The sequence below is a fragment of the Trichechus manatus genome, unplaced genomic scaffold (assembly GCF_000243295.1).
Source record: "Trichechus manatus latirostris isolate Lorelei unplaced genomic scaffold, TriManLat1.0 scaffold00150, whole genome shotgun sequence".
NCBI lineage: Eukaryota > Metazoa > Chordata > Mammalia > Sirenia > Trichechidae > Trichechus > Trichechus manatus.
In genome coordinates, this window is record NW_004444086.1 from 4124993 (window position 1) to 4149657 (window position 24665).

General features: G+C 43.4%; 1 protein-coding gene across 3 annotated transcripts in view; it reads right to left on the minus strand.

Annotated features, from left to right (window-relative positions):
- The window catches only part of SLC2A9 (solute carrier family 2 member 9), a 274750-nt gene that overhangs the window by 7461 nt on the left and 242624 nt on the right, over window positions 1-24665 (minus strand). For 2 of the 3 annotated variants that reach the window (XM_023740225.1, XM_023740226.1), the window contains one exon: window positions 21646-21773. The exons of the other annotated variant lie outside the window; for it this stretch is intronic. In XM_023740225.1, coding sequence (XP_023595993.1) covers window positions 21646-21773 — 128 coding nt within the window. The remainder of the gene's footprint in view (window positions 1-21645; window positions 21774-24665) is intronic. 3 annotated transcript variants of the gene reach the window in all.

Genomic DNA, 24665 nt, shown 5'->3' on the forward strand with positions numbered 1-24665 from the left:
GAAGGACTAATGGTCCACAGCTACCAAGGTCTCCACCAGACTGAGTCCAGTACAGGTAGATGGTGCCCGGCTACCACCAGTGACTGCTCTGACCAGGATCACACAGAGGGTTCTGGACAGAGCTGGAGAAAGATGTAGAACACAATTCTAGCTCACAAAAGAAAGACCAGATTTACTGGCCTAAAGGAGACCGGAGAAACCCCAAAAGTATGGCCCCCAGACACCCTTTTAGCTCAGTGGTGAAGTTATCTCCGAGGTTCACCATTCAGCCTGGGAGTGGACAGCCCCGTAAACTCAAATGGGACTAATGATGTACAGTAGTCCAGTGACAAGGGCCAGAAGGGGACAAGGAAGCTGGTGATAGGGAACCCAAGGTTGAGTAAGGATATTGTTGATGCGATGTGAGATTGTTAACCATTGTCATAGGGTAATATGTGTAGTAACTGTTAAATGTTCTGTAAGCCTTCATCTTAAGTGAGAATAGCAGCATAATTGGAAGAGCGTAGTCAATGTCACTGAACTGTGCACGTAGAAATTTTTGAAATGGTGTTATCTTTGGCTATGTGTATTTTCACCAAAAAAAAAAAAAGGTTGAGAAGTTAGAGGGTTGACATGTTGTGGGGTTGTTAACCAATGTTATAAAACAATATGTGTACTACTGTTTCATGAGGAACTATTTGTTCTGTAAGCCTTCACCTGAAGTACAATAAAAAAATAAACTTTCTTGAGTTCTTATAACAGTGATCTCGTATGATATTTGTCTTTTTAACGACTGCCTAATTTCACTCAGCATAATGCCCTACAGATTCATCCATATAGTGAGATGTTTTGCAGATTCATCATTGTTCTTTATCATTGTGTAGTATTCCATTGTGCGTATGTACCATAATTTGTTTATCTATTGTCTGTTGATGGGCACCTAGGTTGTGTGCATCTTTTTGCTATTGTGCACAGTGCTGCAATGAACATGGGTGTGCATATATCTATCTATTCCTGTGACGGCTCTTATTTCTCTAGGATATATTCCAAAGAGTAGGATTGCTGGAGCATATGGTACTTCTAGTTTTAGCTTTTTAAGGAAGTGCCAAATCGATTTCCAAAGTGGCTGTACCATTTTACATTCCCACCAGCAGTGAATAAGTGTTCCAGTCTCTCCACAACCTCTCCAACATTTATTATTTTGTGCTTTTTGGATTAGTGCCCGCCTTGTTGGGGTGAGACGTATCTCACTGTAGTTTTGGTTTGCATTTCTCTAATGGCTAATGATCATGAACATTTTCTCATGTATCTTTAGCTGCCTGACTGTGTTCTTTGGTGAAGTGCCAGTTTTTCAATTGGGTTATTTGTCTTTTTGTTGTTGAGATGTCATAGTGTCTTGTAGATTTTAGAGATTAGACCCTTATTGAATATGTTATATTCAATATTCTTCACCAACACTGTAATTCAAGGGCATCAATTCTTCTTTGGTCTTCTTTACTCATTGGCCAGCTTTCACATGTATATGAGGCGACTGAAAATACCATGGCTTGTAACAGGCGCACCTTAGTCCTCACGGTGACATCTTTGCTTTTTAACACTTTAAAGGGGTCTTTTGCAGCAGATTTGCCCAACCCTGGTGGCATAGCTTTCAGCATCACAGTAACATGCAAGCCCCCAGAGTATGACAAACTGACAGACACATGGGGCTCAAAAGCATGATGTTGAGTAAAAAACAAGTCACAGAAAAGCAACTTCAATGTGATTCTATTTACAGAAATATAAAAAAACCCAGGCAAACCAAAACACTGGATTGTTAAGGAATGAATATATATGTGGGTCAAACAATAAAGAAAATCAACGGTATGATTAACACAAAATTTATGCTAGTGGTTATCTCTGGGACCACAGAGGGACATACCTGACATTTTGATGTCTAGAGTTGATTGGTAGGCACACTGGTGTTTCTTTTCTACTATTTTTATGCATCATGTATTTTATAATTATAACAATAAAATTATTTACTTTTTATGTATGATGCATTTCATAGTCTTTTTGTGTATGATTTATTCCCTAATTATAATAATAAAAAATCACTATATATGTCTCTCTCTCTCTCTCTCTCTATATATATATATATAGAGAGAGAGAGAGAGAGAGAGAAACCCGTCTGTCAACTTGTCATATTGTGGTGGCTTGCATGTTGCTGCTGCTGGAAACTATGCCACCAGTATTTCAAATACCAGCAGGGTCACCCATGGTGGACAGGTTTCAGCAAAGCTTCCAGACTAAGACGACCGAGGAAGAAAGGCCTGGTGATCTACTTCTGAAAATCAGCCAGTGAAAACATTATGGATCACAACAGAACACTGTCTGACTCGCTTGCTTTAGACATGTCACCAGGAGGGATTAATTGCTGAGGACATTATGTTTGGTGAAGTAGAGGGCCAGTGAGGTTAAGGGACCCTCAGTGCAATGGATTGCTACAATAGTCACAACAATGGACTCAAACATGCTGGCAACCATGAGGATGATACAGGACAGGAAATGTTTCATTTTTTTATACATATGGTCCCCATGAGTTGGAGTTGACTCGATGGCAGCTATTCGCCTGCCTATCTACCTACCTACCTATCTATCCATCTTTCTATGAATCTAAACCTAAGTAGTAGTTCATGCTTGGTGAACAAGTGTCAAATGGAATTTTACAAACAAAAGATATAAAGACTGAGTCACATATGCTGTCGTTGTTAGGTGCCATTGAGTCGCTTCCGACTCATTGCGACCCCATGAACAATAGAACAAAATGCTGCCTGGTCCTGCATCATCCTCACAATCGTTGTTATGCTTGAGCCCACTGTTACAGCCACTGTGTCAGTCCATCTCATTGAGGGTCTTCCTCTTTTTCACTGACCCTCTACTCTACCAAGCATGATGTCCTTCTCTAGGGACTGGTTCCTCCTGAAAACAGATATAAGAATTTTAATTTAAAAAAATCACATAGGCAACAGAGCTTAACCCCTGCAAGTGGTTTAGTCATGAACCAGTCCTGAAGGGGCAGGCAGGCTAGCTGACCCCTTGAGGTACTGAAACTTTGTGGGGAGCCCAGAGAGAACTGACGTAGTAGAGACCCGATAGTGTAGCGTCATCAAGTGTAGACGCTTGCCGGCTCATACAGGTAAGAGAAATCACCTCCTTAAACTCCCCTTCTCCAGCTTACATGAAAGCTATTAACTATAGTTACATCCCTTCTCTAAATATACATTTATGTTGTTAGAACTGGTCATCAAACTGTTCCATATTCTCTGAGTAAATTCTTTTGCAAATATACCATACTACCAAATTATGCTAAAAATATCAGGCAACTGTGGCAAAGTGCAACTTTTAGGAAAATAGTCCTTGATATTAGAGAGAAATCTCAGGAAATTTTCCACTACATTTACAAGCATTATGTGAAATTTAGCAACTCTTTAAAGCTACCAGCTTTCTTGAATAAGGGAAATAGATCAGAGGTACATTGCTGGGAATATCATAGCTCTAACTAATTAGTTCCTTGGATTCCTTTGTATATCAGTGTTGTTGGGGAGGATGGCATGGACATTGGCTACAAATCTAATCACAAAAAACAATGTGCTCTAGGGGTAACAAAATGGTTTCAATGCAAATTACATGTTGCTGTAAAAAAATTAGCACAGTGCTTACAAAAATTCCTGGGAGGGGGCATGATGTGGTTGGCAAACAAACATAGAAGGCGTGCATTATTTTCATAAAATACGGATATAACCTGATACAATGCTGTGTTCAACTTAGAAGTTGCCATTTGATCAGATTGTGTTGTTGTTTGTTGCCATAGAGTCGGTTCCAACTCATGGCTACCCCAAGTATAACGGAATGAAACACTGCCCAGTCCTACATCATCTTTACGATTGTTGGTACGCTCAAATCCATTGTTTTGGCCACTGTATATTTTGAATGCCTTCCAATCTAAGAGGCTCATTTTCCTGCACTGTATTGGACAATATCCTATTGATCCATAGGGTTTTCTTTGACTAATTTTTGGAAGGAGATCACCAGGCCTTTCGTCCTAGTTTGTCTTGAAACCTGTCCACCATGAGTGATCCTGCTGGTATTTAAAATACCAGTGGCACAGCTTCCAGCATCACAGCAACATGCAAGTCACCACAGTATGACAAACTGACAGACAGGTGGTAGGATCAGATAGTATAGAAAGCATGAAGTGTTTTAAATTAGAGTGAAGAATTCTTACAATAGAATTTGAATCCAAAGCCTGTGTTCTTAACCACTTGGCAAAATGGCTCCTGGAAGCCAGGTTTTAGAAACATGGCTCATCAAGCTATGCTACTTACACATACCTGCAGGGGCAGTCTCTCAGGCCATGGCTATCTGATGATGGGTGGCAAATTTTTTGAGTCTTCTCAGGTTTGAAAATGTCTTTTTCTCCTCTCTCATACAGGAAGGCTGGTTTGGCTGGGTACCAATTTCTAGTTTCAAATAGTTTTGCATGAAGGCTTTGACGATAGTACTCCTTACCTTCCACATCCCCCATGCATTTGTCAGTTTATCATTCTGTGGGGGCTTGCATGTTGCTGTGATGCTGGAAGTAATGCCACTGGTATTCAGATACCAGCAGGGTCACCCACTGTCATGGATTGAATTGTGTCCCCCAAAAATATCTGTCAGCTTGGCTAGGTCATGATTCCTAGTATTGTATGATTGTGCACCATTTTGCTATATGATGGGATTTCCTATGTGTTGTAAATCCTATCACTACGATGTAATACGATGGATTAGTGGCAGTTATATTGATGAGATATACAAAATTAGACAGTGTCTTAAGGCAATCTCTTTGGAGATATAAAAGAGAGAATCGAGCAGAGAGACATGGGGATGTCATACAACCAAGAAAACAGTGCCGGGAGCAGAGCGTATCCTTTGGACCTGAGGTTCCTGCACAAAGAAGCTCCTAGACCAAGGGAAAATTGATGACAAGGACCTTCCTCCAGAACTGACAGAGAGAGACAGCCTTTCCCTAGAGTTGGCACCCTGAATTCAGACTTGTAGCCTACTGGACTATGAGAGAATAAACCTCTCTTTGTTAAAGCCATCCACTTGTGGTATTTCTGTTATAGCAGCACTAGATGACTAAGACATCCATGGTGGACAGGTTCCAGCTGAGCTTCCAGACTAAGACAGACTAGGAAGAAGGACCTGGCAGTCTACTTCTGAAAAGAATTAGCCAGTGAAAACCTTATGAATAGCAGAGGAACATTGTCAGATACAGTGTTGGAAGATGAGTCCCTCAAGTTGGAAGGCATTAAAATATGACTGGGGAAGAGCTGCCTCCTCAAAGTGGAGTCAGCCTTAATGACGTGGATGGACGCAAGCTTTCGGGACCTTCATTTGCTGATGTGGCACGACTCAAAATGAGAAGAAACAGCTGCAAACATGCATTAATAATCAGAACATAGAAGGTACAAAGCATGAATCTAGGAAAACTGGAAACTGTCAAAAATGAAATGGAAGGCATAAACGTCGATATACTAGGCATTAGTGGGCTGAAATGGACTGGTATTGGCCATTTTGAATCAGACAGTCATATGGTCTACTATGCGGGGAACGACAACTTGAAGAGGAAGGTGTTGCATTCATCACCAAAAAGAACATTTCAAGATCTATCCTGAAATACAAGCTGTCAGTGATAGGATAATATCTATACTCCTATAAGTAAGACCAGTTAATATGACTATTATTCAAATTTATCCACCAACCACTAAGGCCAAAGATGAAGAAATTGAAGATTTTTACCAGCTTCTGCAGTCTGAAATTGATGGAACATGCAATCAGGATGCACTGATAATTACTGGTAATTGGAATGCAAAAGTTAGAAACAAAGAAGGATTGGCAGTTGGAAAGCATGGCCTTGGTCATAAAAATGATGTTGGAGATTGCATGATAGAATTTTTCAAAATCAATGACTTCTTCATTGCAAATACCTTTTTTCACCAGCATAAATGGCAATTATACACGTGGACTTTGCCAGATGGAATACACAGGAATCAAAATCAACTACATCTGTGGAAAGAGACAATAGAAAATCTCAATATCGTCAGTCAGGACAAGGCCAGGAGCCGACTTCGGAACAGACCATCAATTCCTCTTATGCAAGTTCAAGCTGAAGCTGAAGAAAATTAGAACAAGTCCACAAGAGCCAAAGTACAACCTTGAGTGCACCCCACCTGAATTTAGAGACCATTTCAAGAATAGATTTGACTTGCTGAACACTAATGACCAAAGATAAGTTGTGGAATGACATCAAGTACATCATACATGAAGACAGCAAGAGGTCATTAAAAAGACAGAAAAGAAAGAAAAGACCAAAATGGATGTCAGAAGAGACTCTGAAAGTTGCTCTTGAAGGTCGAGTAGCTAAAGCAAAAGGAAGAAATGATGAAGTAAAAGAACTAAACAGAATATTTCAAAGGACAGCTCGAGAAGACAAAGTAAAGTATTATCGTGACTTGTGAGAAGACCTGGAGACAAAAAACCAAAAGGGAAGAACACGATCAGCGTTTCTCAAGCTGAAAGAACTGAAGAAAAAATTCAAGCCTCGAGTTGCAATATTGAAGGATTCTATGGGGCAAACATTAAACGACACAGGAAGCATCAAAAGAAGATGGAAGGAATACATACCAAAAAGAATTGATCGACGTTCAACCATTTCAGGAGGTGGCACATAATCAGAAACTGATTGTACTGAAGGAAGAAGTCCAAGCTGCACTGAAGGCATTGGCGAAAAATTGGGCTCCAGGAATTGATGGAGTACCAATTGAGATGTTTCAACAAATGGATGCAGCACTGGAAGTGCTCACTCATCTATGCCAAGAAATTTGGAAGACAGCTACCTGGCTTATCAACTGGAAGAGATCTATATTTATGCCAATTCCCAAGAAAGGTGATCCAATAGAATGCAGAAATTATCAAACAATATCATTAATATCACACGCGAGTAAAATTTTGCTGAAGATCTTTCAAAAGTGGCTTCTGCAGTATATCAACAGGGAACTGCCAGAAATTCAAGCCAGATTCAGAAAAAGACGCAGAACCAAGGATATCATTGCTGATGTCAGATGGATCCTGGCTGAAAGCAGAAAATACCAGAAAGATGTTTACCTGTGTTTCATTGACTATGCAAAGGCATTTGACCGTGTGGGTCGTAACAAATTATGGATAACATTGTGAAGAATGAGAATTGCAGAACACTTAATTGTGCTCAGGAGGAACCTGTACATAGATCAAGAGGCAGTCGTTTGAACAGAACAAGGGGATACTGCGGGGTTTAAAGTCAGGAAATGTGTGCATCAGGGTTGTGTCCTTTCACCATACCTAGTCAATCTGTATGCTGAGCAAATGATCTGAGAGCCGGACTCTATGAAGAAGAAGGGCGGCACAGGATTGGTGAAGACTCATTAACAACCTGTGTTACGCAGATGACACAATCTTGCTTGCTGAAAGTGAAGAGGACTTGAAGCACTTACTGATGAAGATCAAAGACCACAACCTTCAGTATGGACTACACCTCAACAAGAAAACAAAAATCCTCACAACTGGACCAATAAGCAACATCATGATAAATGGAGAAAAGACTGATGTTGTCAAAGATTTCATTTTACTTGGATCCACAATCAACACCCATGGAAGCAGCAGTCAAGAAATCAAAATACACATTGCACTGGGCAAATCTGCTGCAAAAGACCTCTTTAAAGTGTTGAAAAGCAAAGATGTCACCTTGAAGAGTAAGGTGCGCCTGATCCAAGCCATGGTGTTTTCAATCACCTCATATGCATTCAAAAGCTGGACGATGAATAAGGAAGACCGAAGAATTGATACCACTGAATTGTGGTGTTGGCGAAGAATATTGAATATACCATGGGCTGCCAAAAGAAAGAACAAATCTGTCTTGGAAGAAGTATAACCAGAATGCTCCTTGGAAGCAAGGATGGCAAGACTATGTGTCACATACTTTGGACATGTTATCTGGAGAGATCAGTCCCTGGAGAAGGACGTTATGCTTGGTAAATCAGAGGTCCAGTAAAAAAGAGGAAGACCGTTGTCTTAGTTACCTAGTGCCACTATAACAGAAATACTACAAGTGGATGGCTTTAACAAAGAAAAATTTATATCCTCACAGTAAAGTAGGCTGAAAGTCCAAATTCAGGGTGTCAGCTCCAGGGGGAGGCTATTTCTCTGTTGGCTCTGGAGGAAAGTCCTTCTCATCAATCTTACCCTGGACTAGGAGCTTCTCCACACAAGAACCCCGGGTCCAAAGAATGTGTTCTGCTCCTGGCACTGCTTTCTTGGTGGCATGAGGTGTCCATATCTTTCTGCTTACTTCTCTTTTATATCCCAAAACAGATCAGCTCAAGACACAATCCAATCCTGTAGATTGAGTCCTGCCTCATCAACACAATTGCCACCGGTTCCCCCTCAACATCACAGAGGCAAGATTTACAACACATAGGAAAATTACATCAGATGACAAAATGGTGGACAATCACACAATACTGGGAATCATGGCCCAGTCAAATTGATGCACACATTTTTGGGGGACACAATTCAATCCATGACAACCCTCAACAAGATGGATTGACACAGTGGCTGCAACAATGGGCTCAAGCATAACAACGATTGTGAAGATGGTGAAGGACCAGGCAGTGTTTTGTTCTGTTGCAGATAGGGTCACTATGAGTCAGAACCAACTGGACAGCATCTAACAACAACCTTCCATGTAGAGTCTTGGCCAGAAGACATGTAATATCATCTCATTGTCATTTCTTTTTTGGTTATCTGAGTTTTCCCTATGGGAATTTTTAGGGTTTTCTTGTTCACCTTAGAATTTTTAAATTCCACATCAGTGTGTCTAGGAAGGAGTCCTTTGTACCCAACCTGCTTAGCACAAGGTGGGTCTGTTCATGTGGAGGATCTGTCTGTCTCAGCTATGGGAATTTTCCTTCTATTATTTCTCTGACCGTTCTAGGAGACTGCCCTAACCAATCCCCCTGCCAGGTGCTCAGGGACCTCTCCTGCTCTTCCCCTTCATGGACCTCTTCGCCTTTCTCAGCAGCCCATCCCCAATGCACTTTGGCCTCAGATTCCCTCCATCAGTTCACCCATCTGCTCTCCATCTGTAGAAATGTCCTCATAATTTTGGGCAAGCTCATGGAACCTTTTCTTGTTTTATAGCAGGTTGTTCATTGATTCTTTATTTGGAGTATATCTAGGATTTGGTAAAAAGCAAAGATGACTTTGATGACTAAGAAGCTCCTGTCCCAAGCCATGGTCTTTTAAATCACCTCATATGCATGGGGAAACTGGACATTGCGAAAGGAAGACAGAAGAAGAATTGATGCATTTGTAGTGTGGTGTTGTCAAAGAAGATTGAATATACCATGTACTGCCACAAGAATGAACAAATCCACCTTAGAAGAAATACAACCAGAATGCTCCTTAAAAGCGAGGATGGTGAGACTTCAGCTCCCTTACTTTGGAGGTCATCAGGAAAGACCAATCACTAGTAAAGGACATCATGGTTGGTAAAGCAGAAGATCAGTGAAAACGAGATGGATGGACACAACAGCCGCAACAATGGACTCAAACATGCCAATGATCATGAAGATGGCGCAGGACCAGTCAATGATTCCTTCTCTTATACATAAGGTTGCTATAAGTCAGAGCAGATTCAACAGCTACTAACAAGAATGACTAGGATTTGGGGTGGGCAGGGGAGGCAGGCTGGTGTGCTCAGCTGCCATTTCAATAGACACTTCCGAGCTGAGTCTTGAAGGGTGACTGTGACAGCAGCTGTAGCTGTTTTGGGGGCTCCCATTGATGGAGGAAGCAACTGTACAGGTGACATCAGCCACCCTCAACATACCATGGGTCACATGTCTTTTTGAGAACCTGATTAAAAGCTATATATCCCCTTCTCCATAAAAAGGAAAAAGTTCATACATACAACATTTTCAACACTATTTCTGGTGTGGGACATTTCATGGTCTTGTTGAAGCCAAACCAAACTTGTTGCCATCGAGTTGATTCTGAATTGTGGTGACCCCACGTGTTACAAAATTGAACTGCTCCATAGGATTTTCTTGGCTGTAATCTTTAGGGAAGTAGATCACCATGCCTTTCTTTTGTGGCATCGCTGTGTGGGTTTGAACTGTCAACCTTTAGGTTAGTAGACAAGCACAAACCATTTGTGCCACCCAGGACCTGGCTTAGATGGCAAGTTCCATGATGCTAGGACCCATGCCATTGGCCCTCCATTGTACACCAGCCCTAGACAGCCCTGGCTCATTGTAAGCACTTTCTAAATAAGAGTATGTTGAATGAATAAACAAATGAATGAAATCAGAGGACATCTGTGGAGATGCCGAAATTTACAAATAGTTGTCCAAGGTAGATTATCATATTGTGACAAAAATATAATTCTTCTGTTCAGTTTCCTCGCCGCCCATGAAGATGGAATACTGGCTCATTGGTGATTCACGCCCAGCTCTTGGATGAGTCAGTCATGGGCACCACTGAAATAACTGATGGGAAGTTAGGCAGTTTACTTTCTCCTGGCTTGTAACTCCTGGTCTGCAAAGAACCTTAATAAAGGGTGAGGCTGCTCTAGTTCACAAGCAGAGTAGATTTGACACATTAGGATGTTTGTAGGGGAAGCTGTAAGAAAGCAGCAGTTTTAGCGATGACTTACATCTCTGATGTGAGTTATGGCTCCAAGCCACTTTCATATGTACACTTGCAATCTTGTCCCAGCTGCCCAGGAACCTGTGAGGTACACACAGCCCTGTGGCTGACTGTCGGCATTTAAGCTCAGCATACCCTGCTGGAAGCCATATGCTTAACAACCCTGGCCTCAGCCTCACCTTCTCCTCTCCCTGGCAAGCCTGCTCCTCATCCACCTGTTCTCAGAAGCGGCACTGCCATCACTCCATTCGCCTAAGGTGGCCATCTAGGAATCACCTTGACTACTTCCTCCCTCTCTGCCCGTCTTTGCCACTAAGTCCTGATAACGTTACCTTGAAACATCTTTTGTCTTTCAAACTGTAAAATGAAAGTAGGAGTGTCAACAGAACCTGTCTAACTTCAAGGGGGATAATAACCAGGATCAGCCCAAAGGTGATTCTAATGAGGTGGAGGTCAGGCATACCTCCACCTTCCAACCTTTTTACCAATTCTGACACCAGCTGTCCCACCCATGGCACTCTTTAGTTCTCTTCTGGGTTCAATAATCCATTGCAGTGGCCACACAGAACTCACAGACCACACTTATAGTGAAGTTGTTTATTAAGGAAGTAACAGGGTACAACTCAGAATCAAGACCAACAGGCTACAACTCAGGATTGGGATCAGGATCAGGAAGCAGATAGGCAACATCTCCCTTCTTCAGTGCCAGACAGCTCTCTCAGCTCCTCTCAGGCATGCAAGCCTCCTCTCAGCCCCCTGAAGACAGGCTCTTCTTGGCCCTGTTGTCTGTCACTATGGACTCTGTGTAAGGCCCCTTCTGAGACTGTCACTGTCTGCTCTGCCACAGGGCCCTTTCCAGTCCTCTCGCTGTCTTCGGTGTCACAGCCCTTGACCCGTGTTACAGCTCTTTTAGGAGGTTCCTTGCCTCCTCTCTCTCTGCTGCTTCTCTTTTCTTTCTGCTTCTGTCTGCTTTCTGTCTGAAAATCCTCTGCGGGGTTGGCTGCATATATACACAAATTCCTCATCAATTTCAAGGCATGGCCCTCCTACCAGGGGCATGAACTGACCAACCCTCTCTTGGTAGGCCACAGACACTTCATTTGTATAGTATGCCATAGTAACTTCATTTGCATAGTCTACAGTCACCAAATTCTTAGTTATCTAATCTACCCTATGTACAACAGAACAAAACACCGCCCAGTCCTGCGCCATCCTCACAATTGTTGTTATGCTTGAGTCCATTGTTGTAGCCACTGTGTCAATCCACCTAATTGAGGGTCTTCCTCTTTTTTGATGACGCTTTACCTTATCTAGTGCTGCTATAACAGCAATACCATAAGTGAGTGGCTTTAACAAACAGAAATTTATTTTCTCATAGTTTAAGAGGTTAGAAGTCTGGATTCAGAGCTCCAGCTCTAGGGGAAGTCTTTCTCTCTCTGTTGGTTCTGGGAGAAGGTCCTTGTCTCTTCAGCTTCTGCTCCTTGGCAATCTTCTTTGGAGTCTCTTGTGCTCAGCTGCTAACCGAAAGGTCACTTGTCGAACCCACCAGCTGCTCTGTAGGAGAAAGATGTGGCAGTCTGCTTCTGTAAAGATTTACTCTACGGAAAGCAAGCCTTGGAAACCCTATGTCAAAGTGATACTTTGTCCTGTAGGGTCGCTATGAGCTGGAGTCGACTTGATGGCTGTGAGTTTTTTTTTTTTTTTAATAGCCGCTTTATTTGCATAGTCTATTGACCAGTCCCTGCAAGATGCATACCAATCACAGGACAGGCTGCAACCCAGGACCAGACAAAAAGTATAAAACCATAAGTTGTTTACAGTTTACCCTGGAAATGTCAATCAACCAGGACAAAAGTAACAAATCCTCCGGGGTAGGTAGAAAACTAGGACAAAGGTAACTCCTCAGGGCTTAGGGGAGAAAGATCTCTCAAGCTTTTTCCAAAGAACCAAGGCATAAGACCACATAAAGGAATTCATTTAACCACACAAGTATATAATTTTTTTAATCAAGGTGAAATTTACATATAGTAGCACGCATAGGGAATCCCTGGGTAGTGCAAACGGTTAACAGCACTCAGCTGCTAACCGGAAGGCTGGAGGTTTGAGTTCACCCAGAGACACTCAGGACAAAGGCTATCTGCTTCTGAAATACCAGATATTGAAATAGCTACTGAAATAGCTACTCTGATGCACACAGGGTCGCCGTGAGTCGGAGTCGACTTGATGGCAACTCGTTCTGATTTAACACGCACAGGTCTTAAATATCTAGCTCAAAAATTTTGACAAAAGTATACACCTGTATAACCAACACCTCTATCAGAATAGAAGACATTTCCACCACCCAGAAAATTCTCTGTGCCCTTTTTCAGTCAAACTACCCCTTGCCCTGAGTTAACCACTGTTGTGATTTCTATCAGTACCTAGGTGGCAGAAACGGTTAAGTACCAGGCTATTAACTGAAAGACTGTTTGAACCCACTCAGAGATGCCTCAGAAGAAAGGCCTGGTGATCGGCTTCTGAAAAACCAGTCAATGAAAACCCTATGGAGCAAAGTTCTACTCGGACACAAATAAGGTTACCATGAGTCAGAATTAACTTGACAGCAACTGGGGTGGTTTCATATATTTGTATTTTGAACTTGTCCACCTGTCAGGACAACCATGTGTCTTCATGCTTATCCATCTTACCTGCCCCTGCCAAAGAGGTCTTTTAAAAGTGCAAAATGGATCATGTCTTAAAATCTTTCAGTAGCTTCCCAGATCCCTGCCAATCAACCTCAAATCCCTATCGTGCCCTCTAAGCCTGGCAGGGTTTGGCCTCAGCCTCCCTCTCCTCCCTCATAGCATCACTTGCAACTCTGAATCCCTTGGATGTGTCCTCTCTGCCTCCTCAGGGCATCTCCTGGGGCTCTGCTATCTCCCTGCAGGGCACCCCTCTCTCTCCACCCCCACTCACTTCTCTAGCATCAAAGTTCCCCCAGGATAGGTATATGCTCCCCACTCACTCTGCATAGGACTTTGGGATATGACCCAATATTTTTCAAGTTAAAAAGAATCATTTTCTCCCTTCCAGCTGTTATTGGACTCAAAGAGAATTTTATAATTCCAGTGTAATCAGCAGGCATACATTTGTATGCAATTTTCTCTGAACAAGAAATTATTGGTGGTAATGTCAGAGACTTCTTCAGGCTTTGTGAAGAACGGCCCTGAGCTCATGTTTCTTTCACCACTTTGTCTAGCTGAAGTAGGACCAACCAACCAGCTTCCTTACACTTCTCATTCTGACAAAACTGTAGAAATGTTTCACACATGCGGTCACCCAGAGCTTCGCCTCTCATCATTACTTGGTCTATTGTTGATGATATTTCACATATTTGTATTGCCACCTCACGTCATAGATTAGCAGTGCCCTCTTTACTACTGGAAGCAGAGTCATCAACATCTTTAAGACTAATCAGACTTGAGAACCAATTTAGAAAACTCATCCTTACAATTTTGTTTCTCTAGAACCACTCTTGGTACCAGATGTCTTAGGCTGGGTTCTCTAGAGAAGAAAAACTAGTGAGGTGTGCATAAATAAACAGAGAGACAGACAGACAAACAAATAAATAAATAATAGATCTGATCATGGAGGTGATTATATCATCACATAACTGCCAAACTACTGAGAATCATGGCCCAGCCAAGTTGACATACAACCTTAACCATCACAGTCCATCCCTTGTCAACTTGGCACCTGTACACACTTTTTTAAAACCATACATAATCTCTAAATAAAGACAATAATAAAGTCAACTTGTGCCTAACACGATACAACTAACATGCGTACAACTGAACACGTACTAACCCTGCTTACATCTTATATTTTACAAGCAAAGAAAACAAAAATATTTGATGCACACATACAGGGAAGAAATACTCATAACAACTACAATCCTCCTTTCTGCAACCGTGGTCGTAGCTGGTATTTAGAACTACCTTCTTCCACCACCCATTCCATATTCCCTTTACCCTTAGCAAGCACCTCAGCCGGTTGTGGTTCTTTGCCTGATGGGGTGACCCAAACCTTCATTCCTGAAGGGTATGGACCATTAGAAGTCATGTCAGAATTGGGTTGCTGTGGTCTTCCATTGACTTTAATCACAGGGCATGGTAGTACTAGGAGATGTCCTAAGGGATCTCAGTATTCCAGGTAAAGTATTCTTCTTTACCTCCATTATATAATGTCAATCCTATTTCCTTTTGGTAATCAGGATCAATGACACCAGCCAATACGGTAACTCCTTTCTTTGCCTGTTGATCCAGAGGCATAAGGAGCCCAAAGGGTCTGGCTGGCATTCTTAACTACAGTTTAATGGAATCTATGCTGTCTCCTGGTGGGAGCATTCCTCCCTTTGGAACTAAGACCTCTCGCCCTGCACAGCATAGGGTAGTGGGGACAGGAAGCAAAAATTTTCAAGTGGGTCACTAGAGGTAACAGTGAGTGGTGCCACTCCCATTTCCACTCCTCAATTCCTGGAACCCATGAATCTTCACTATGAGAGAAACAGCACCATATATTGGACATTTATTTAGAGCATATACAGCATCCTGGAGAACATTGCTCCAACCCTGCAAGCTATTGCCACCTAGCTGGCACTGTAACTGTGTCTTCAGAAGGCTATTCCATTGTTCTATTAAGCCAGCTGCTTCAGGATGATGGGAAAACATGGCAAGACCAGTAAATTCCATGAGCATGGGCCCATTTCCGTGCTTCATTTGCTGTGAAGTGAGTCCCTTCATCTGAGGCGATGCTGTGTGGGATATCATGATGGTGGATAAGGCATTCTGTAAGTCCACGGATGGTAGTTTTGGCAGAAGCATTGCATGCACGGAAGAGAAATCTGTACCCAGAGTAAGCATCTATTCCAGTAAGAATCAAACGTTGCCCTTTCCATGGTGAAAACAGTCCAATGTAATCAACCTGCCACCAGGTTGCTGGCTGATCACCTGGAGGAATGGTGCCATACTGGGGACTCATTGTTGGTCTTTGCAGCTGATAGATTGGGCACTCAGCAATGGCTGTAGCCAAGTCAGCTTTGGTGAGTGGAAGCCCATGTTACTGAGACCATGCATAACCTCTATCCCTGTCATCAAGGCCACTTGTTCTTGAGCCCATTGGGCAATGATGGGAGTAGCTGGGGAAAGAGGATGAGTGGTTTCCACAGAACGCGTCATCCTATCCACTTAATTGTTAAAATCCTCGTCTGACGCGGTCACCTTTTGGTGGGTATTTATATGACACATAAATATCTTCACTTCTTTGGACCATTCAAAGATGTTTATCCACATACTTCTTCCTCATACCTTCTTGTCTCCAATTTTCCAAACATGTTCTTTCCAAGTCATGGACCATTTAGCCATAGCCTATGAATCAGTAGAATCACACATCTGGCCATTTCATCTTCCAAGAAAAGGGAACAACCAGGTGCGCTTTTTGAAGTTCTGCCTTTTGGGAGGATTTCCCTTCACCACTGTTCTTCAGGGAGGTCCCAGCAAGGGGCTGTAGTGCTGCGGCTGTCCACTTTTGAGTGCTGCCTGCATATCGTGCAGAACCATCTGTTAACCAGGCACGAGTTTTCTCATTCTCAGTCAACTGATCATAAGGAACTCCCCATGAGCCCACAGGTGCAGATTGGGACAGGGCAGATAATGTGACAGGAACGGAGACCACAGGCACCTGGGCCACTTTCTCATGCAACTTACTTGTGCCTTCAGGTCCCAGTTGGGCCCGATCTCATATATACCACTTCCATTTAATGATGGAGTACTGCTGTGCATGTCCAGCTTTATGGCTCTGTGGGTCAGACAACACTCAGTTCATAATGAGCATCTCAGGCCGCATGGTGACTTGGTGGCCCATGGTTAAGGGTTCAGTCTTTACTAAGGTCCAGTAACAAGCCAAAAGCTGTTTCTCAAAAGGAGAGCAGTTATCTACAGAGGATGGCAGGGCTTTGCTCCAAAATCCTAAGAGTTTGCTCTGTGATTCACCAACAGGGGCTTGCCAAAGACTCCAAACACAGCATCTCTATATGCCACTGACATTTCAAGCACCACTGGATCAGCCAGATCATATGGCCCAAGTGGCAGAGCGGCTTGAACTACAGCCTGAACCTGTTGTGGAGTCTTCTCTTGTTCTGGGCCCCACGAAAAACTAGCAACTTGATAAATACGCGTGAGTAGCACACCCAAATGGGGGATATATTGCCTCCAAAAATCCAACACCAACTAGGCCTTTTGCCTCCTTTTTAGTTGATGGAGTGGCCAGATACAATAACTTATCCTTCACTTTAGAAGGAATATTTTGACATACCCTCACCACTGGACCCCTAGAAATTTCATTGAAGTGGAAGGCACCTGAATTTTTGTTGGATTAATTTCCCACCCTCTAGCACACTAATGGAGCCTTGGTTGCGAAGTTGTTAAGAACTTGCCTGCTAACCAAAAGGCTGGCAGTTTGAATTCACCAGCTGCTCTTACCCTCTGGGGTAGTTTTACTCTGTTTCCTTGGAGAAACTCTGAGAATCATGACCCAGCCTAGCTGACACACAACCTAAACCATCACAGTCATGTTGGCCTAGATATTTTATTCTAAGTCCAAGGTCCTTGTAGGTTTCTGTTTGAGGGCTGGAATTACAGTTGCCACTGAGACTTTCTGGAATAAGTGAAGGATCAAGATGCATGAGCTGTTGAGCCTGGTGGCCTTTGGCTGTGGCTGAGACCACTTTCAGAGGGTGTGGAATGGAGATGATTCATTCCAAGCCTGCATCGAGTAGACTTTGCTCCCATAAGAATGTTTGGGTGGGGTAGGGTGAGGGATGTAAACTGGAATTTCTGAGCCTGCATTTTCTCTAATTTATTTGTCATTGCCACCGGCAGTCCCATGGGCCTGGCCCTTTGACTTGGCAATCTTCTTTTCAGAAAGGAAATTAACCATGGCTGCATTCCCTGGTGTGGGTCAGGTGGCTGACATTTCACAAAATACCAGGTGGGACCACCTGACCAGCGTCTCTGTACACGTGTCCAGCAGGGCCGTTCCTGCTCTGATGATGGTTCCTCAACAGTCACATCCTCAATGTTTCCTGAACAGCTCCTGAAAACCCAGGGACTCTGGAGGACGCACCCTAGGCATGAACTCTGCTTCTATACTGGATTGTTTTTAAAATGCTCTTGGGCATTTGCTTTAAATAGGACATTAAGGAAATGCTCATAATATATCATATATGATAATATAGCTAGGTGAGAAAAGCAGAAAACAAAACAAAAGTGATTCTAGTTTTTAGAGAAAAAAATACATATGTTCAGAAGAAAGGATGGGAACATGCTGTTGCATTGATTGGAGTTAAACTCTGAGGGATGGGACATGGGTAATTTAGCTTCTTTATATTTCCATTGGGCAAATCTACTGCAGAAGACCTCTTTAAAATGTTAAAAGCAAAGATGTCACTTAGAGAATGTGCAAAGATCTGGAGTTAGAAAACCAGAAAGGAAGAACACACTCGGTATTTCTCAAGCTGAAAGAACTGATGAAAAAGTTCAAGCCTCGAGTTGCAATATTGAAAGATTCTATGGCAAAAATATGAATGATGCAGGAAGTGTCAAAAGAAGATAGAAGGAATACATACAGCTACTGTACCAAAAAAGAATTGGTCAACGTTCAACCATTTCAGGAGGTAGCATAGATCAAGAACAGATGGTACTGAAGGAAGAGGTCCAAACTACACTGACAGCATTGGTGACACAGAAGTCTCCAGGAATAGATGGAATACCAATTGAGATGTTTCAACAAATGGATACAACACCGGAAGCACTCACTTGTCTATGCCAAGCAAGTTGAAAGACAGCTAACTGGTTAACCGACCGGAAGAGATCCATTCTTTGTGCCCATTCCAAAAAAAGGTGATCCAACCAAATGTGGAAATTATTGAACAATGTCATTAATATCACATGCAAGTAAAATTCTGTGAAAGATCATTCAAAAGCAGTTGCAGCAGTACATTGACAGGGAACCGCCAGAAATTCAAGCCGGATTCAGAAGAAGACGTGGAACAAGGGATATCATTGCCGATGTCAGATGGATCATGGCTGAAAGCAGAGAATACCAGAAAGATGTTTACCTGTCTTTTATTGACTACGCAAAGGCATTCAACAGCGTGAATCATAAAAAATTATGGATAACATTGGGAAGAATGGGAATTCTAGAACACTTAATTGTGCTCATGAAGAACTTGTACATAGACCAAGAGGCAGTCATTTGAACAGAACTAGGGGATACTGCATGGTTTAAAATCAGGAAAGTGTGCGTCAGGGTTGTATCCTTTGCTGTGCTTATTCAATCTGTATGCTGAGCAAATAATCCAAGGAGCTGGATGATATGAAGAAGTATGCGGCATCAGGATTGGAGGAAGATTCATTAACATCCTGCGATATGCAGATGACACAGCCTTGATTGCTGAAAGTGAAGAGGACTTGAAGCACTTACTGATGAAGATCAAAGACTACGGCTTTCAGTGTGGATTGCACCTCAACATAAAGAAAACAAAAGTCCTCACAACTAGACCAAAAAGCAACATCATGATCAACAGTGAAAATATTGAAGTTGTCAAGGATTTCATTTTACTTGGATCCACAATCAACTCCCATGGAAGCAACAGTCAAGAAATCAAATGACGACATATTGCCTTGGGTAAATCTGCTGCAACAGACCTCTTTAAAGTGTTAAAAAGCAAAGATGTCTCTTTGAGGTCTAAGGTGTACCTGACCCAAGCCATGGTCTTTTAAATCACCTCATATGCATGCGAAAGCTGGACAATGAATAAAGAAGACTGAAGAATTGATGCCTTTGAATGATGGTGTTGGTGAAGAATATTGAATATACCACGGACTACCAGAAGAACGAACAAATCTGTCTTGGAAGAAGTATAGCCAGAATGCTCCTTAGAAGCGAGCATGGAAGGACTTCATCTCATATACTTTGGACACGTTATCAGGAAGAATCAGTCCCTGGAGAAGACCATCATACTTGGTAAAGCAGAAGGTCAGTGAAAAAGAGAAAGACCCTCAGGGAGATGGACTGATACAGCGGCTGCAACAATGGGCTCAAACACAGCAACAATTGTGAGGATGGCACAGGACCAGGTAATGTTTTCGTTCTGTTGTACATAGGGTTGCTATGAGTCAGAATTGACTTGACAGCACCTAACAACAACAACAGCTTCTGTCTTATATACATATGATAGATTCTGACTTTCACCAGGTGTCTCACCTGGTGTCATGGGCAGCAGGGTGCTTGGTGGACACTAGGCATGGAAGATTGAGTTTTCTTCCTTGAATGCTACTGGCCCCCTTGCTCTATGTAGAACAATGTACAGTCCTTGTCTTTTGTGTTCTTGCCCTCAGCCAACTCTCTGACTTAATTTCCTACTTCTCGCATCCTCCTTCTCACTGTGACCAGCCATGCTAACCTCCTTGCTGTTCCTTACACAGGCCAAACATGGGGCTGCTTCAGGGCCCTTGCACTTGTTGTTTCCGTGACCTTGATGGCTGCTTCCTCCCTTCATTCATGTCTCTGCCTAAATACCACCTCTGTTAAGGGGCCTTCCCTGACCACTTGTCCAAAATAGTGTCTCTGCCTCCACTGCTTCCCTTTTTCAGCTCAGTGACCAAGAGAACTTGGGCTTTTATTCCCCACTCCATCCCATTTTCTGAAACAGTATCCAGCGTACAGTTAAAAAAGCCAAAGCCAATCAGTTGCTGTCCAGTCCATTCTGACTCATGGTGACCCCAGGTGTGTCAGAGTAGAAATGTGCTCTATTGCGTTTTCAATGGCTGATTTTTGGAAGTAGATTGTCAGGCCTTTCTTCCGAGGCACCTCTGGGTGGACCCTAACCTTCAACTTTTTGGTTAGCAGCTGAGTGAGTTAACTTTTTGCACCTCCTGGGGGACTCCCTGGCACATAGTAGGGGCTCAATAAATGTGTTGAATGAGTAAGTGAATGAATGAATAGATTCTTCACCTACACACTCACACACACACACACACACACACACTTTTGTTTCCTGAGTCTGTTGGCATTTTCCTGTCCATCACCGTCACTCCATTTGCTGTGGTCATGATGATGACGATGAGGATGCTGAATGCATGGCAGTGTTGCAGTGTGGATTGTAATCATTATATGGAATTTGTCTAACACAGTGTCTTCTTGTTAGGTGCTGTTGAGTCAGCCCCGATTCATGGCAACCCCATTCACAACAAAATGAAATGCAGCCCAGTCCTGCACCATCCCCATGATCAGTTGTGGACTGGAACATTTTGATCCAGAGGGTTTTCACTGGCTGATTTTTAGAAGCAGATCACCAGGCCTTTCTTCCTAGTCCATCTTAGTCTGGAAGCTGTACTGAAACCTGTTCAGCATCATAGCAACATGCAAGCCTCCACTGAGACATGGGTGGTGAGTGTACATGAGGTGCATTGGCTGGGAATCCAACCCAGGTTTTCCACATGGAAGGCAAGAATTTTACCACGGAACCACCAATGCCTCTCAAAACAGAGTGAGTGACACATTGCAGAAATGACAAGTAGGTTACAGGCTTGAGATTCTAACCTAGGTTTCCTTGCGTACCCTCAGTGATGGGCAGCCCATTCCTCCAAGGCAGTCCACAGCATTTAAGGGTAGCTCTAGGATGGCACAGGAGGTAGAAAGGGGATAAAGGGTTTTGGGCAAAGGACAGTATTTTCCTCCCTTAGGAAAATAGTGTGTGTTCCCTGTTAGAGAAGGCCAACCTCTGCTTTATGAATCACCCTTCAGAAGGCTGCAGAATCAAAGGGATCCCTTGGGAAGGAGACCCCTGGTCAGTCCTACCTGAATGAACGGGAAGAGGAACCCAACAGTAAAGTTGGAGAGCCAGTTGACTGTGCCTGCGATGATGAAAGCAGCGGGCCGCTCTGACTGTCGGAAAAGCTCCCCGGTCAGGATGAATGGGATGCCACCTGCAGTATCAGAGCCAAGACCCAGAATTAATCACCCCCAGAGGGTCAAACTGCCAGCATCCTTTCCCACATGTCAGGCTTTGAAGAATGGCCATGTGGCAGGGAGTGCTTTTGTGACGAGAGCCAGCTGTGCCTGTTTGAGTGATGGCACGGAGAGTGGGTGCTGAGGTTAGACAGCTCTTAATACCTCATTGTGTCAAAACCATTGCTTGGACCTGGCCCATGCCCATGAGAGACTCATTATTCTCTCCGCTGCCCAAATACCCTCTGAATCAAGGCCTGATCCATCACAAATTGAGTACTATATGAACACATTTGATTTACAAGGCAACTGACATTTACTGACTACATTAATTGTCAGGTATGTTCACAATTATGTTGTTGCTGTTGTTAGCTGATGTCGAGTCAGCTCCCCATTCATACTGACCCCATGCACAACAGAATGAAACATTGCCTTATCCTTTGCCATCACTGTGATCCATAGGGTTTTCACTGGCTGATTTTTGGAAGTAGAGCTCCATCTTAGTCTAGAAGCTTTGCTGGAACATTTTCAGTATCATAGCATCACACAAGCCTCCACTGACAGAAGATGGTAGCTGTGCATGAGGTGCATTGGCTGGGAATAGAACCTGAGTATCCCACATGGAAGGTTAAGAATTCCCCATGCACCACTGAACCGCCACTGCACCATTCACAACTTAATCTTCAGAATGACAGAATCAGGCTACCACATTCCCTGTGTGAGAAAACTGAGGCCCAGAGAGTTTACACAACTTGCTCAAGGCTACCCAGCTTGTGAGCAGCAGGGTCAGAACTCAGGCTCAGGGGTCTGGCCCCAAATCTTCTGCTAAGGCTTGCCTGAGGGAGGCTGGAAGTCCTTGCTTAGCTTGATCTCCCTTTGTCCTCCGTAACTCCCTTGATTGATGTGCTCTGGGCCCAGCCCGAGTCCTCCCTGGCAGCTGAGCATTTCTCAGATGGAGACATCACCGACATTTGAGTGGGACAGTTATTTATTTTCTGAGAATGTTCTGTGCAAAGGCAAGATGTTTCTCTCTCCTGGCCCCCTGATGCTGGGAGTGCTCCCAGTCACCATGACAACCAAACTGCATCCACACATTTCCAAAGTCCCTCAGGGGTACCACATTTGGCTGAGAACCTCTGAGGTATGTGTCCTCCCCTTCCTGCATACCCTGCTCAGTGAAATCTGGGATTAGGTCATGTGCCCAGATCTAGGATTGGGGCTCAGTATGACTGCTGAGGCCCTGTATGTACCTCCACCCTGAAGCATCTCCAACTAGAGTCCACTCTGCCAAGGAGACCTACCACTTGGTGTTCCAAAGAGAAGATAACGTGGGTAGTAGAAGCGCAATCTCTGAGTTTAGCAAACTCTAGGGTGACACTGAACAGAGTTTGGAAACCACTAGACTGAGTCATTCATTCTCTTAACATTTGATGATTGTTTCCTGTGCTGGAGTCAGTCCTACAGTGATGGATGAGAGTGACAATGTCCCTACCCTCATGAGACTTCCTTGCTTGGTGGGGGAGACAAAGCGACTTGTTTGTTTAAATGTGATTGTTGTTGTTGTTAGCTACTGTCAAGTTGGCCCCCACTCATGGTGACCCCATGCACAACCAGTCATGCACCATCCCTATGATTGGTTGCAGGTCAGGCTGTTGTAATTCATTGGGTGTGATAAGCATGCTAAAAGAAATGCACAGGGCAATGGGGGTCTATTTTAAGAAAGGTTGGTGGAAGGCTCTCTGGGGAGGTGATGGTGGGGCTGGGGATTGAGGAGGAGCTTTAACTTGTGAAGATCCAGGGAATATGCCACCTGGGGGTAGGAGGATAGATACCATGAGCAGAGAAAAGGAATGGGCCAAGGTTTAGAAAACGGGTTAATATGGCTGGAAACCTTAGAGAGGGCAGAAAGGAATGAGGCAAACGTGAGCAGGACCATTAAGCAACCTCTTGTATATCCAGGGGAGGGGTTTGCTAGTGAAAAAGACCACCAAGGGGTTCTAAGCAGACTTGAGATTCTAATGCAATCAATTTGCATTTTACAGAGATCATGATTGTGCAGAGAAGGGAGTGTAGGGTGCTATGAGTGGATGCAGGTGGCTGTTGGGGAAATCCAGGAAGGAAGTAATGGTTGTCTGGGCCAGGATAGGGGCAGTGGAGATGGAAGGAAAGGGCCAAATTTGGAGACTCTCTACCCCAAAGAGGCATAGCTTTCAGTGTGAACATTGCATGTAACCACAATTACTCAGTATCAAGATGTTGGTTAAGATAACTCAACCAGATGGGAAGGCAGAGAGGGTTAGGAGCTGGTTGAATGGACATGGGGAATCGGGGTGGAAAGGAGAAGTGTGCTGTCTCAGTATGGGGAGAGCAATTAGGGTCACATAACAATGTATGTATACATTTTTGTATGGGAGACTAACTTGAAATGTAAACTTCATTTAAACTATAATAATAATAATAATAATAATAAAAAGATAACTCAACCAAGCAGCCCAGCAGCCCAGAACCATAGAACTGGAATGTTTACGCTTGTCAACACACCTTGCTGCAAACAAGCCTTAGATTCCACAAACTCAAAAATGATGCAGAATGGACAGTCTTCTCACTCCCCACTAGACTGTGAGCACTTCTGGGCAGGCACTGTCTCCATTTGCCTGGGACATTTGACGAAGAGTTGTTGTTGTTAACTGCTGTCAGGCTGACCCCTGACTCATAGCAACCCCATGCACAATGAAACGAAACACTTTTCTTCCTAGTCCATCTTAGTCTGAAAGCTTTGCTGAAACCTGTTCAGCATCATAGAAATATGCAAACCTCCACTGGCAGATGTCTGGTGGCTACACATAAGGTGCACTGACTGGGAATTGAGC